Source organism: Protobothrops mucrosquamatus, unplaced genomic scaffold, assembly GCF_001527695.2.
Source record: "Protobothrops mucrosquamatus isolate PMUCROS unplaced genomic scaffold, P.Mucros_1.0 scaffold41, whole genome shotgun sequence".
Lineage (NCBI taxonomy): Eukaryota > Metazoa > Chordata > Lepidosauria > Squamata > Viperidae > Protobothrops > Protobothrops mucrosquamatus.
In genome coordinates this window covers 1100449-1116117 of record NW_015386423.1, presented here as the reverse complement: position 1 = coordinate 1116117, position 15669 = coordinate 1100449, and the positions used below count along the sequence as shown (strand labels likewise).

Sequence of the window (15669 nt, the reverse complement as noted above, 5' to 3'; positions counted from 1 at the left end):
ATGGCTACGGCAAGCGCTGCGGCGGCCGAGCAGGCGGCGGAGGCGCGGAGCATGGAGCTGGAGGCGGCGGCGAACCGCTGGGCCGTCCTCTTCTACGCCCACCAGGCCTTCCGGGCGTTCCGGGCCGGGAACAGCCAGGACTTTCGGCAGCTACGCGACGTCCTCACCGGTACGCCATCGCCTTGGGAGGCCCGTCGCGGCCGGCAGCGGGGGGTGTCGGGGGGAGGGCCGGCCGCGACGGGAGCCGCGGAGCTCCCGCAACGCAATCCGAGCGGGCTCCGGGGCCTCCCGTGGGTGCGTGCTCGCAGCCGCCCGGCCCCGCTTGACCGCCGCCGCCTCTGCCTTGTTCCCCAGCCGTGTTGGCGCGGCCGGTGGCGCTGGAGGAGCCGATCCGGATCCAGCTGCGGATTATCCAGATCCTGTCCAGGCTGGAGGAAGGTGAGCGGGGCCCAGCCCCTCTTCGCTCGCTCCCGGGCCGCCGGGCCGGGCTGGCTGGGCGCTGCGGCGGAGGCGCGGTTGGCTTCGGGGAGCTCTGCGCGCTCCGATCTCAGTCTAACGGCCAACGCGCAGGATGCGGGGTCTCTGAGGCACGGGCTGCCTGCAGGAGGGCGGTCACCTGGGCGGCTACTACCCGCTCCCTTCAGGCCTCTCGCTAGCCAGCCCAGCAGCCGGGCTCTCTCAAGCTGAGCAGGGACAGCTGGGCTGGGCTGGGAGTTTGGGGGGACTCACAAAGAGTCGTAGTAGTGGAGGAACAGAGGTTATAGTAACTTAGCAGAATAGTGCTATAGTAAGCAGGACAAGCCCTTGTGGATGTGTTGCCTGTATTCTGTGGATTACAGGATTTTGCTTAAAAGCAATTGAAGCCTCTGTACCTCTGAAATGTACATTCCATTTTTTCCAGTCGTATGGGTGTGCTATCATAGTTTAAAAGTAACAAGCCTCTTTTTTATTTTAGATTGGACCATTGATTCAGAAACTGAGCTCACACCTCTTGAAAACGGGCTTGCCCTTCTGGAGAAGCTCAGAGAGGAATGCCTCATCAAGGTGGAAATAATGGAAGAATTAAAGAGAAGAATAAAGGAGGCTGTAAGGATGACTGTTTCATCTCCTGTCGACACTAATTTCAGTGGTGATGATGGTCACTCTTTTTAAGCAGGACGAGGGGGGCCGCACTGGGAAAATTGTTTTAGAAGTAATATAGTACCCCACTAAAAACCAACTTTTCCCCTTTCTCTTTTTTCCAGTTCAAAACTGACTGTTAACTATATTTATAAGTGTCCCTGACTTCCTTTGTATAGATTTAATAGCTACAAAACTCTTGTCACTTTGAGAAAAGAATAGGAAGGCCGGCTGCTCTCAGATGATGAAAGTCAACTAGTGAAACCACCAAGGGAGCAGGCCTTGGATGTTGAGAGCAAGACTCTGAAAATGGAAGCAAGGGAGCTGCCATGGGCTCAATCTCCACTTTGTTTCCATTGAGTTCAGAATTGGAGAAAGGGCTTTACTGGGGGCCACGTAAAACAGATCCGGAAAACACTTTGTTTAGAAATCCACAAAAGGTATGCTTGCATTCTTATTCTTATTTTTTTGCTTCAGGCTGTTATCACCTGTATTAAGAACAAAGAATATGAACATGCCAACAAAGTCTTAAAGAAGTACCTGTCACAGGATCCAAGCAGCAAGGTGAACATTTTGGATATGTCCCAGTGATGCGTTCTTCCTTCCCTTGCAAAGCCAGTGGCTTTTTTGGATGCCTGTCTTCTCTCAAGGGGTAGAAGAGAGCAGGCATTGGCTGCTAATTGTGGCTGTTTTAGAGCATTGTGGATTGGCAGTCAGCTTACCCTTCTAGGCCCTTCAAAGACGTGGATCTCTACTGCTTTTCCTTGGCTAGCAAATTAAGGCTATTTTGCATCACATCATCCAAGAGAAAAACTCTTCTCATCCAGCCATCTGTCAGTTCTCCTACAAAGCTTTCCAGCAGCGGATTCTTCTCTTCTTTGAACCTTACTTGGATGATTCTGAGCCATTTCTCTTAGTGGTGAGTGTTGGTTTGCGGTCACGTATGGCCTTAATGATTTGATCATTACTTTAGTGGCCACATAGTGCTACAAATACAGTACTAGAAATCAATCCTCAGAATAGAAACTTAGGAACAGTAATAATTGTATAGTTATAGCAATGGCAAGATATTAAGGTAACACAGGAGTTCAGTTTTTCTCAGTAGCAGTTTTGTGTGGGAAAAGCAACTACAGTCTGTCTGGATTCTGCACCATATTAAAACCCCTGTGGTGACTCTCGTGCTTTTTATTTAAGATGGCAAAAAAGTATTGCGATGATCATGTGAAGTCCAAGGAGAGCCCAGCAGCAACAGCAGCTAGCAGGGCGAGAATGGCTGTTTTGGGGGCTGCACAAGAGGCCCCTGAGACCTCGAGGACAGCAAATGGAGAGAGAGTAGGAAAACTCAGCGAGGCCCCAGAGGCAGGAGGAAGGCCGGAGTCTGGAGCAGGAACCGGAGAAACAGCAGCAAAATCTTTGCCAGCACTGGATGAACGTGAAGTCTTGGGCTGCACGGAGGCTGCCGATGAGCCCACCAAAGCATCCACACAGGTGGATGGAGCGACAGGGACAGCAGAGCCCGCTGACATGGCCCCCGTGTCTGCGGCTTCCGACGACTCAACGCAGTAAGTCCTCTCTGGCATGAGAGTCCATGTACAAAGGCTGTGGATTGCGAATATTGGGCAAAGGAATGTTAGAGCAACCCTATTTGTTCAGGGAACTCTATAAATATGACCGGACATTTAAATTGGGGGGGTCTTTTAATTTGGGGGGTGACTTAAACCATATTCAAAGTAACTTTAAAGCAGTGCATCAAATCTTTACAATTGAACAGCTGAGCCTTGTCTCCTGTAACAGAGAGAGGAGAGAGTTGTGTGGTATGTAAAAGGCCATTTCCTTAATAGCAGGATCTAAATGAATAATGCCAAATTGCATTTGGCTTTCCTCAGTCTCTGCCCTGCCCTATCGGCAACGACCAGCAGAGTAAAATCCACACAGATTCCTTTACCTTTTTCTTTTGGCCTCTTCCCTGCCTGTGTTTTGTGGCTCTCATTTGGGGTTGGGAGATGAAGGGTCTAGTAGTGCAACATGCCAGGAGATGCAAGGCTGGGGGATGAATGTGATTGTGGTCCTCCTGTTACTACATCTGCTTTGGATCACTGTGATGCAATCATCTGCTGGCTGGTAGGTCTTTCAGGGTGCATGAAATGGCACTTGGGGTGTTACTCTGGCTGACAGACATCTTTTCCCAGAGAGGATCCTATGACTCCACAAGGAGACGTTTCCTTGATTGGATCTTTGTCTTTGCTCTGCTTCCTGGGCATTTTAATTTTCCCCTGGTGAAGGAGGCACAGCAGTGACTTCATCTAGAGAGGTCTCCTTGCCCTTGAGCTGGATAGAAATTGGCAGAGCTCACAGAATATTCTTCTGGGGTTCCTGTGTTTTGTAGGGCCTCAAGCCTGAAGCCGGCTTTCTACGTGCTTTCTGTGCTGAGAGAAGCCTTCAAGATTCTTTCTGATGCCCCAGACCCTGAGGAGGCCTTCTTGCAGCTGGACAAGACTGACTGGACTTATTCCAAGCCACTCTCACCTTCCAGCTCCCCCAGAGCTAAACGCCAGAATATGGAAAACGTCGCTGTCCCGGCTCTTCTCGGCCTGGAGAAGATCAGATCTGTGCCCTCTATAAGCAACATGCTCTTGTGGAAAGAGGGGGAACATCGCAGGCATTCCCCTACCAGGCAGTTGGTTGCAAAGCCACTTGTGACTCTGGAGGTCCAGTCATCAGAGTGTGAAGAGAGCCATCCAAGTGCACTACCCCCAGGTTCCAGGTATGGGGTGAGGGCTCCCTTTGGGTCTCTGTTAGGAGAGGTGGCAGAGCTGCAGTCTTGGAAGTATCGGCATTGAGTGCCCATTCTTCTTGCAGATCTCCTCGGGCATTTTCATGGTTTGGCCATAGCCACTTCCCTAAAGGGGAAGGGATGCACTCCAGCAGGGCTATTCCCCTCTGGGCGGGCATCAGGATGATTGAAGAAACTCATTTTTGAATTCCTATTGCGATTTGGGGTAAGAACAACGTCCCCTGGATGCTTGCCGATGTGTGCCTCTGTGGCTGAAAGTGTCTGATGCTGTCAGAGCCAGGAGGGGCTCACCTGTAATCGGGCTTTCTTTTCTGCTTTAGGAGGGCCAAACAAGTGGCTCTTTCCGTTCTTCAGGAAGAGAAGGAATCCTGGAGTGATGAGGACGAGATCTTCATGGACCAGCGTGAGTGCATTATTCATGTATTTGCCCTAAACTCTGCCAGTAAGCCTGAAGGGAATGTTTATCCTCTCCGCTTGCGTTTCTGGTGCAATGTTGTGTTGTCCTGGCAAAAACCATTTGAGGCAGGAAGGTAGAAGCACTCTGGCTGTGTATGTCAGAAAAAATTCCCAGGCAAAATTTGTGCCTGCCAACCTCTGCGAGTTGTTTTCTTTTCCTTTTTTCCTTTCAGAATTAGAGTGGTCAGTTGGCACCAACACTTCTGGGGCTAAGAAGAAGGTAATGTAACCTAACCCAAGCAGAGAACTTTCTGAAACAAAACAAATTGATCATTGCCCATTTCTCTTCTCTAAAAATAATTTAGACAATCTAGATAATTATTGCCACTGATAGGGCAGGAATGTGGGAAATTGCTGCTCAGGGACTGCTCTGCTGTGGCTGCTGCTGTTTCAAGCTTTTTCAGCCTCCCTCAGAGTTGGCAAAGTTTGTATCTTCTCAGCGTAGACTAAAGTTTTGTTTCAGCCAATATAAATTAAAACTATTATGGGGACATAGAGTGCCTGGGGAATGTTTTTTTTTCCATTTTCTGCACTTTTATTAATTTTAGCTGTTCCTGCTTATTCATGAGGGTTTCCATTGTTTCTTTTGTAGTGGTCTTTAGAAGAGTCTGCATGGATCAAGGAAGGTGTAGAGAAGTTTGGGGAGGGGAACTGGAAAGCTATTTCTCAAACTTATCCTTTTAAGGATCGTACATCTGTGATGATCAAGGACCGCTGGCGAACAATGAAGAAACTGGGATTAAACTGAATTTGAGGAAAGATTGTGCCTTGAATTTATTGTGTTAGCTGTCGCCCTGCCTTAAATATATTATGTAAAATAGGTGTCAGAATCCAATTATATTTCATCTCTAGTTATCGTCTATGGAAAACCCCATTTCTGCCCTCTCTGGATTTTGTCATACTACGAAGGGGAAGGGGGATGAGCAAAGGGGTTTTATGGCTCTCACTTCCTTCATTAAAACTTCAAAGGGACTGAATGTGAATCTCACCAAGAGGACTGACCATAACAATATGGCCCATCAGCTTTCATCTAATACTCTCTGAAGTCTCCCTTCTACCAGTCAGAGAAAAAGGGGTGGAAATGTAACGCCTGGAATTGTCGCTGGAAGGACGGTGGGGTGGGAGTTGCTTGGGAACACTTAAAACCTTGAATGGTAGGGGTTGACCTCTCAGATCCTGTCTAGAACTCCTGCAACCATCTTCTCTTAATAAAGATGCCTGTTGGAAGAACTATTCCAAGAGTTCTGTCTTAAGATGCAAAGTGGGGTGGGTCCTTACAATAGGTCCTTATAATAGGTAATAAAATGTATTGAATAATTTGCAGTCCAGGCAGCTTGTTTTATAACAATCGGAACATCAATCAACAGCAAACTAAGCATCAAAAAAGAACTGCATACCAACATAATCAAAGCAAGATAATAAAAGTCAAAACATATAGAATATGCCAATATCTATGAAATATGGCAGCCATATAAAACTGGGTTTTCCAGCAAAAGTTGCTTGTGTGCTCTGAGAGGCCAGGCTCAGCCCTGGTTAATGTTCTTCACATTCCCACAAGGTGCCCGAGGACCCAGATGGGGGAAGTCCCTGGAATAGCATGGGGCAGCTCCCCTCTTGCTGGCTGGCTTTTATCTGGTTGCAGGCAGAGTATCATCCACTAGTAAAAAGGTGTTTATTCTCTTGCGTTTAATCCATATATAAAGTCAGCCATATTTTCTTCCTCATGATCTGGCCAATTCCTTGGAAACATTGCTGTTGGGGAAGTGACATGTCCTTTAGGCCAGGGGTGCAAGCATGCAAGTTTACATGTGTACACCCATTTTTCCAAGGGAGGAAAGAAAAGGCATAGAGAAGCTGTTAAAAATGGGCTGTATAGAGAAGCACCACACCTTGGTCATTTCTGCTTCTGAGCCATCCTTTGAAATCAATTAGCAATCTTGAAGCCCCCACCTGCTACCCTTCAGCTGAGAGCCAAATTAACAGCCCTTCCCCAACCTGCTGTCCCACATCCTGAGGTGCTTGACAGGCTGCAAGCTCACCCCCTTGCCTTTGTGGAGCAAAAGGGGGAGCAAGCAACTTGACCCAGGAGCTGCTGGAGCTGAAGGTCCCCAGGCAATCTGGGCGCAGTACCCTGTGAAGGGAGGCCTTTTCACTCTGGCCGTGGCACAACTTCCCAAGGGGTCCCTCTAGCCCCTCCCCTCCCCAGGTTGCTCCGCCTGAACCAGCAGGTGCAGGGCAGCAAAGTTAATGATTAGCTCAGCCAGCTGCGAGGTTGCAGTTCCTCCACAGAGCCCACAGCCAGCTGGCATCCGTTTGCCAACATGCTTGCCTGGTTCCAGATGGTGGGGTTCCTGGGTTTGCTTCAGGGGCTGCAACTCGTCCACTGCCAAGAGAGGAAGCAGCCAGGGGGTCCCACAAGCAGCCTCTCCCCCCCCATGAGGGACCGGTATGATTTTGCCATTGTCATCTCTGCAGGTGGCATTGAATGCCTCTGGCAATTTGCACACCAAAATGGCTCCTTCTACTTCAGCTATGAGGTGGGTACCGTGGGGAGGGAGGCAAAGGGGGAAGTCCCCCCCCAATTGTCGTGTCTAGCTGCTCGGTTGAGGCAGGAATAGTTCTTTCTGGCAGCCCCCATTGTGAGTAGCAGAAAAGCTGCCCATAGCTGTTCTGCTCAGAATTATTCCAGCAGGATTCTGCCCAGCATCTCACTTCCCTCAGTGGATCCCAGAGACCTAGCCACCCTGGGAAGGGAGGGTCCCTTGTACACCTGACTCCACCAGGCAAAGGGGGGAGAGGGGAATCCTGCAGAGATGCCTGCCAAGATATGCTTGGAAGCAGCTGGAGCAGATCTGCCCAAGCAGAAGCCAGGGAGACGGAGCTTCAGAACTCTTGGATCTCCACCCTGCCTCTTGTGGGAGGGGAGGATTCCCCCACCGCCCAGCCCAGCCCAAACTTTGCCCACACGAAGAGTCCCTCAACCTGTTATCAGCACCCCTGAGTTTCTATGCTGCTTAGAAAGGGGGGAGTGCTCTCCCCCTGCCATACAAGTAGCTCCTGCGCCCCAGGGCAGACCACTGAAGCCCTTTTTGCAGGCAAGAGGCACCTGCAGGGGGAACCTGTGATTTAAGAACCAACTCAGCCACTTTCAAGGCACTTGGGCCCAGGAAGCAGCAGAGTCATTGGCCCCATTGATCCTTCCCGATTTGACTTGGTCGCTCTTGCTTCCAGGTGCAGAGGACTTCAGGCCTTGGCCATGATAGACACATCCTAGCAACTGTGAATGACCCCAGTGGCTTCCACCTCGGCACCTCCCAGGATGTGCAGGGACAGATCAACTTCCCGACTCGGGAGACAGGTGCCCCATCATTGGCTCTGCCCCAAAGCCCCATCCAGAAGGCTGCTTCAATGACTCCCTTTTCTGTGCTGCCACGTGGCATAGACCAGCCACCGTCCTTGTTTCAGCATGACACCTTGCACGAAGACAACACTTGGGCTTGTTAGTCATAGTTTAGGGAGTCCAATTCATCTACCCCCCCTCCCCCAAGTACGTGAAAGCCTCAATTGCCAGAATGCCAGCAAGCAGAGGCTGGTGGAATTGCATCTGCCACTGTTGCAGATTCTTCCATGAAAATATCCTCCACTTGATGGCCCAAACATACTATTTGAGCCTCATTTGGATCCACCTTATAGCTTTTTTAATGCAGAAATCCTACTTTATATAACCTTTTTTTAATTCTAAGGAGAGCTGAACACCAAATCCAATTCCAATCTCACCCCTGCATTGAATTCCCGTTTCAGTATTTTTGTGCTTTCGAGATAGAAAACGACTAGGAAATTGCTAGGAAAGGTTGACAGCATTGTGTTTCAAAGGAAAAGCAGATTTAACCATGGATACAGCTTTCCTTCTCCTGTCCTTGTGAGCAGTCCATTTACTGTATGTACATCACCTACCCAGTGCAGCTGAGGAGGGCAGCATCACAGGAAATGTCCTTGAGACTTGGTGTAATTCTCCCTTCTGTTTACAGGCTTCTACCAGCTGTGCCTGAGTAATCGATACAACCATTTTGGAACTGTGCAAGTGTATCTCAACTTCGGGGTCTTCTATGAAGGCTTTGATCTAGAAACTGCTGAGCTCAAGAGGACAGAACTCAATGGCACCCTGGAAGCAATTGAGGTATCTAGTTTAAAGGCCTGAAATGAAAGTAGCTGTTAGGCTGTTACCTAACAGCCTTTATTAGCTAATTAGAAAGGGGAGGTGTTCTTTTCCTCTAAACGCCAGGAGCTGAATCTGATTTTTTTTAAAATCCAAAATAGAAGAGCACCACCAAGCTGCTGACCAATATCTTCCACATGTGGCGCTACTACAACTTTGCTCGGATGAGGTCAAGGACAGACTTCAACCTTCTCCAGTCCAACTACACCTATGTGAAGTGGTGGTCGGCAGCTCAGAGTGTTGCCATTGTGCTCTCTGGCATCCTTCAGCTCCGTTTCCTCAAGCGCCTCTTTGCTATGCAGCCGAGCCAGAAGCCCAGATGCTGAAACTTCAGCAGGATGCGACGCCAAGCCCCAAAGCAGGAGGGCCCCACCTCTGGCTACAAAGTCATGGAGTGAGTTGTACCCTTCTCAAGGCTGGAATTTGCTAATAGGATAATAAATCCAAAGAATTCTCTTTAAGTGAACTGATTGACTAGGAGCAACATCAGCATATGTGAATATAAATATTAACTGAATTTTTAAAATACATTATGCCAGGGGTAGGCAACCCAAAACACTCAGAGAGCCACTTGGACCCGTTTCCCACCGAAAACAAAACACTGGGAGCCGCAAAACCCTTTTGATATCTAAAATGAAGATAACACTGCATATATCCTTTTTTACCTTTATTATAGGTAGGTGTGTGTGTGTGTGTGTGTGTGTGTGTGTGTGTGTGTATCTCATATATATCTCATAAAGGATATATGCAGTGTTATCTTCATTTTAGATGTCAAAAGGGTCTCTCTCTCCCTCTTTCTGCCCTTGGTCTGCCAGTCTTCTTCCCCCAGTGTGTGTGTGTGTGTGTGTGTGTGTGTGTGTGTGTGTGTGTGTGAGAGAGAGAGAGAGAGAGAGAGATGGGGGGGGAGGGGGGAAGGGAAACGCAAGGCAGAGGAGGCTGGGAGCTGCAGGAGAAGGCTCAAAGAGCCGCATGCGGCTCCAGAGCCGCAGGTTGCCGACCTGTGCACTATGCTGTAACAAGAGTTGAGACCGCTGATTATCCAAATAGAACAGGGACATCTTTTATGAGTGTATGCAACCAGAATTGTCCCCTTCAATTTTTTCTGCCTTGAGATGCAACTGCCCAGCTAAAAAAGTAAAAGGAAACAAGTGCATTTACTGTGCTAAAAATAACAGAAATGGCATCTTTATCAGCTCCTAGAGCTCAACATGAGTAAAACAATGTGAATAATATCAGATAATTTGGCTAAGAGTTATAGCAGGGGTCCCCAACCCCCAGTCCGTGGACCAGTATCGGGCCGCAGCATGCCAGCAACTGTTCCGCACAAACAAGGAAAACCCCATCCATGGGGTACAGGCAGCACACAAAACCACGCCCAGTCCGGTCCACGGGAAAACCTCTCTCCACAGAACTGGTCCCTGGTGCCCAAAAGGTTGGGGACCTCTGAGTTATAGCTTCATCCCAAAGTTTTACAAGTTGTTTAACTAGCAGGCACAGATACTGGTCACATGTTACCCGTTTCTGACTGGGAAACATTCATATTTCATCAATCAGCAGTCCTTTCAGATTGCATAAAAAGGGGCATTAAGTAATCCAAAGCACAACACAGTTTTTAAGGTTTCCAGCTGACAGAGTGCTAGGAGGAATTCAGCCCTGTTTATTAAGTCAGTGTCTCCTCATGCCGTATGTACTCGCCTATGTCTGCTTGGTGAAATACTACAATTGCCATGGGATCCACTTTTCGACACTCCTGGGTGGTTTTGGCTGCCACCCCAAATCCCTGCAGGAAACAAAGAGGGTAAAGTGAATAATACAACTCTTCTCGGTATCAAGACCCACCCAAATCCAAACATCTGCCACAACTCACCAGAGGGACATCAGCCATAGAATACACCACCACTCCTTGGTACTGAGCAGTGCTCTCAGTGATACGCCCCAGACCGGACTTCAAGAGGTGGTTCCCATATAGGAAAGACTGTTCTGCCCCAGGCTTCACCCAGACTTTGTACTGTAGGAGAGAAACAGAATAACCCACTGAACTCTAAAGCCTCAAGAAGTGGTTCCTTGCATGATAAAATGAACTCTTAAACCTCCTGCACTGAATTAAACAGTATTGCTGAAAAAAGTAAGGTTCTACATTTAGGCAAGAAAAACCAAATGTACAGGTATAGTATAGGGGGTACCTTGCTCAATAGTAGTAACTGTGAGAGGGATCTCAAAGTCCCAGTGGACAATCACTTAAATATGAGCCAGCAGTGTGCTACAGCTGCCAAAAAAGCCAACTCAGTGCTGGGCTGCATTAACAGAGGGATAGAATCAAGATCACATGAAGTATTAATACCACTTTACAATGCCTTGGTAAGGCCACACTTGGAATACTGCATCCAGTTTTGGTCACCACGATGTAAAAAAGATGCTGAGACTCTAGAAAGAGTACAGAGAAGAGCAACAAAGATGATNAGGGGACTGGAGGCTAAAACATATGAGGAACGGTTTCTGGAATTGGGTATGTCTAGTTTAACGAAGAGAAGGACGAGGGGGGACATGATAGCAGTGTTCCAATATCTCAGGGGCTGCCACAAAGAAGAGGGAGTCAAGCTATTCTCCAAAGCGCCTGAGGACAGGACAAGAAGCAACGGATGGAAACTGATCAAGGAGAGAAGCAACCTAGAACTAAGGAGAAACTTCCTGACAGTTAGAACAATTAACCAGTGGAACAACCTGCCTCCAGAAGCGGTGAATGCTCCAACACTGAAAGTTTTTAAGAAGAGACTGGACAGCCATCTGTCCGAAGTGGTGTAAAGTTTCCTGCCTGAGCAGGGGGTTGGACTCGATGACCTCCAAGGTCCCTTCCAACTTTTTATTTTTATTATTATTATTATTATTATTATTATTATTATTATTATTATTATTATTATTATTATTATTATTATTATTATTATTATTATTTCCATTTTAATTCACACATAAAAGAGACCAACTCAGCTAAAAAAAAAAACCAAAAAACCACCCAGAAAACCACAAGCAGCAGCTTTGGCATCACTTATTTCTCCAAATTAAGACCGGCGTTAGCACCGTTTGAACTCTTAAAAGCACGATCAAGTTTGTTCATTTTATTCAAGAAATACAATCCATTTGATTGCATTTCTCAAAAGATGCTAGCAACAGTCCCTCATTATAGTAAAAGCATTATCCTTAAGAGCTTGACTTCTTTGCTTGTTGCAATTGCAGTCAAAATAATGAAGACGATGATAATAAGCAAACTGGTTGCGACTTCCGGTGGCGACGGGCCACGCCCATGGAGGCTTTCTTTTAGCCTCCCGCCCGGGTCTGCATCAAAGTCCGCTCAAACAGCGCCCATCAGCTGTTTGGCGGCTCGGAGCTTTCACCCCGGGAGAAGGGGAGAAAGCGAGTCTTTTCTGGATAGGGGTAGAGTTCCCTAGTTCCCCCAAGAGTGTTTTTGGGGGAATGAAGGTGAGAACTCCCCCGGAGTCCAGAGTTGTCTCCGCGGCTCGGGATGCTTTCGTTCCTTGGAGCGGAACCAGACGTTGCCTCCACTTCTGTCAACTATAGAGATTTCAGATTGTGAGTAAACTCATAAACAGACGGAACTGACCAGAACTGGATTTTAGTTGAATTAAGACTTTAACTCAGAGAATATATCGGCATCTTCCCTGTTTGCTATAAAATTAAAGTGAGAAGAAAATGGCTGCGGATGTGCCGTTTCTTTGTACAAGACGCTGATAAGAAAAACTTTCACTCTTCTTCCAGTTGTGGAATGGATATATCATAAAGACCTTATTGGAACTTTCAGTTTAAAGGATATCTGCTGTTTTGTGTTCTGGATTTTATATAATTATACTCAGAAGAAGTTTGTAGAATGGCTTCTAAACATACTGGAGCTTCTGCATTGCCTAAAACAGCTATTTCTTCTCCAGTTGTGCAAACTCCACAACAGAAACCTAAATCTCCACCACCTTCGCCTCCCCCGTCTATTACCCTCAAAGAACTACAGGATGCTTTGGCGCAGGCTTCGTTGCAGACAGTAAAACAGGTTAGAATGGAAACGGAGCAGCTTTTTAATAAGAAAAATGAGGAACTTTGTGAGAACATATCGCACATTTTTCAAGGTTTTGCGGCTCACGTAGATCGTATAGAGGGACGGGTGGATGAACTAGCGGAGAAAGTAGAAGGAATGGAGAATAGATTTGATAAGTAGAAGAAATTGCTCAGAATGATATTGTAATGTCACAATACAGAGACATGGAGTTTGCCCTGAGAATCAGGGGGCTGAAGGAAGACTCATAGGAGAACTTGAGAGAGGAAATAGCAGCTTTGGCTTTAGTTTTGGAGTGCAATCCTAATATAATTTTGGGAGAAACTGAAAAAGTTTATAGGGTTAATTCCTGGATTGCACATCAGAGAATATTGCCAAGAGATGTTGTTGTTTACTTTTCTAGAAGAACACGTCGCAATGAAATTACACAGGCTTTCTACCAGTAGAGATTTCAGATTGCTGCTCACGATGTTATACTTTTAAAAGAAATACCTCCTAAAATTTTAAGAAAAAGGAAGGATTTTGCTTTCTTGACTCAGGAGTTAAAGAAGCGGCAAATTCCTTTTAGGTGGGATATACCTGCTGGAATTGTGTTGAATTATGCGGGGATACGTTACAGATTGAATACGATTCAAAAAGCTAAAGACTTTTACTTATCGGTCCTGAAAGCTGACTCACCATCTTCACCGTGATTTAAAGGAACGGAAGATTTGACTGAACAATTAGTTGTTGAACTGCCTGGGGCTATGTCACCAGGTGTAGGAGATTCTCAGAATCAACAAGTGTTTGAAGTGAAACAAGATTCAAAAGAGCAAAGAATGACTCGTGCAGCTTATAAACGTAAGGAGAAAGAGCAACAAAAAGAAACTGTATCCATAACGTATTCGCCTGCTTCAGAGCCTGTGGGAGGGGCTAGACCTGGGGTAGGCAACCTCGGCTCTTTTATGACTCATGGACTTCAACTCCCAGAATTCCATGAGTCATAAAAGAGCTGAGGTTGCCTACCCCTGGGCTAGACCGAAGAGATCTGTGATGACAGATCTGCAAGGAATGCTCCAGAGCAGTGGTTCTCAACCTTTTTAATGCCGCGACCCCAACCGGTCGTAAGTCGAGGACTAAACTGGTCGTAAGTCGAGGACTACCCAACCGGTCGTAAGTCGAGGACTTTCCCTGCCCAGGAGAGCCGCGCATGCGTGGTTCCGCCCCCTGTGCCGGCCGAGGCGTAGCTGGCAAGCGGCAGAGACGGAGCAGGCCGACCACCAGCTGGCCCAGCCCAAGGGAGGTAAGGCACCCGCCGGAAAAGGGGAAAAAAATGGCGGACAAAAAAAATGGCGGACAGCCTTGCTTGGCAACCCCCGTGAAATGGTCGATCGACCCCAAATGGGGTCCCGACCCACAGGTTGAGAACCACTGCTCCAGAGGCTCCACAAGCCAAAGGATAGTTAAGTTGATGACTTGGAATGTAAATAGTTTGAATTCGCCACAAAAAAGAAAATATTTTATTATTTGAAACAACATAAAAATGACATTATATGTTTGCAAGAAACCCACATTACTTTGAAGGATCAAAAGCATTTGATTAACTCTCGATTGGGACTTCATTTTATTGCTCCAGCTCCAAAGAAAAAAGCAGGTGTAGTTTTGTATGTTAGGAAAGAATTATTGCCAAAACTAATAGACTTTGACTCAGAAGGAAGATTTGTATTTATTGAATTGTTATTTAATGGAAAGAAATGTCTTATTGTTGGCTTATATGCACCAAATCAGCAACAGCAGCAAAAACAATTTTATAGACTTTTGCATCAGAAAATAATTCAATTGGATTATAAATCAGTTATTATGATGGGAGACTGGAATGGCATTATAGATTCAACGAAAGATAAAAAGACTTCTTCTAAAGTTTTGACTCAAGCTAAATTACCTAAAACTTTTTTTGCATTGCAGGAGGATTTGGAGTTAAGAGATATATGGCGAGATCGGAATATTGGAGAAAGAGACTTCACTTTTTTTTCGGACAGACATCATTCTTATTCTAGAACTGACTTTTTCTTAATAACTAATGATTTATTTTCTAGGGTTAAGAAAGTGAAGATTTTTCCTAGGACTTTGTGTGTGGATGGAACTTTTTTCTGAAGAAGGAAGTAGAAGGACATGGAGATTAAATGAGAACTTATTCAGACACGAGAGCAACTTGCAGAAACTTAAAGATCACTTAAGAGATTTTTTTTTGCTGAACATGAATAAGGGCACTTCTATGCCAATGGTATGGGATGCTAGTAAGGCTTATATGAGAGGTGCCCTGATTTCAATGAATACTGCACACAGGTGAAAGCAGATACAAAAACGTAGAGACTTGGAGGAGGAGATTAAAATAAAAGAAAAGGCTCTCATTTTAAATCCAATGGATAATAATTTAAAGGTTTCTATTACTATGTTGAAGGAACAATTTAATATGTTAATGGCAGATCAGATTGCAATTAATTTGAGGTATATGAAACACAATACATTTTGCAATGCTAACAAACCTGGTAGATGGTTGGCTTACCAATTACGCAAGAAGCAAAAATCTAGAACTATAGAGAAAATAAATTTCAAAGGGAAAGAAGTCTTCCAACAAGATTTGATTAAGAAGGCCTTTTTGGATTATTTTTCAAATTTATGTCTCTGAAAATATCTCATCTTCTGAAATAGATAGATATTTACAAGAAGCACATTTTCCTAGACTTTGAGATGAGCAACAAGGAGTGATGAACTGGCCGATTGTTTCTGATGAGATTACAGAGGCAATTAAACAATTAAAGGTTGGAAAGGCTCCTGGTACAGATGGATTAACAGCAATATATTATAAAATGTTATCTGAAGAAATGATAGAACCTTTGAGACATCTTTTTAATGGTATTCTGTCCGGAGCAGAGGTGCCTCCATCGTGGAGACGTGCATTTATATCACTTATACCTAAGGAGGATCAGGACTTGACTCAGCCTAAAAATTATAGACCAATATCTTTATTGAATACAGATTATAAGA

General features: G+C 46.0%; 3 protein-coding genes across 3 annotated transcripts in view; 2 read left to right on the top strand and 1 right to left on the bottom strand.

Annotated features, from left to right (window-relative positions):
* On the top strand, positions 1-5191 carry TERF2 (telomeric repeat binding factor 2). Its single transcript, XM_015811416.1, has 10 exons — positions 1-169; positions 355-445; positions 951-1086; positions 1597-1683; positions 1892-2038; positions 2314-2681; positions 3506-3883; positions 4234-4316; positions 4543-4589; positions 4962-5191. Exons 1-10 carry the CDS (start codon positions 1-3, stop codon positions 5115-5117), a joined length of 1662 nt encoding a protein of 553 aa, XP_015666902.1. The 3' UTR covers positions 5118-5191.
* A 1613-nt stretch (positions 5192-6804) lies between these two features.
* Positions 6805-8911, top strand: TMED6 (transmembrane p24 trafficking protein 6). The gene is made up of 4 exons (XM_015811476.2): positions 6805-6906; positions 7601-7727; positions 8398-8546; positions 8687-8911. Exons 1-4 carry the CDS (start codon positions 6805-6807, stop codon positions 8909-8911), a joined length of 603 nt encoding a protein of 200 aa, XP_015666962.2.
* Positions 8912-10194: 1283 nt separating this feature from the next.
* NIP7 (nucleolar pre-rRNA processing protein NIP7) overlaps positions 10195-15669 on the bottom strand; it is a 9982-nt gene continuing 4507 nt past the window's right edge. The window contains exons 4-5 of the mRNA XM_015811475.2: positions 10453-10593; positions 10195-10365 (exon numbers count right to left, since the gene is read on the bottom strand). Of these exons, the coding sequence (XP_015666961.1) occupies positions 10246-10365; positions 10453-10593 (261 nt within the window). The 3' untranslated portion in view covers positions 10195-10245. The remainder of the gene's footprint in view (positions 10366-10452; positions 10594-15669) is intronic.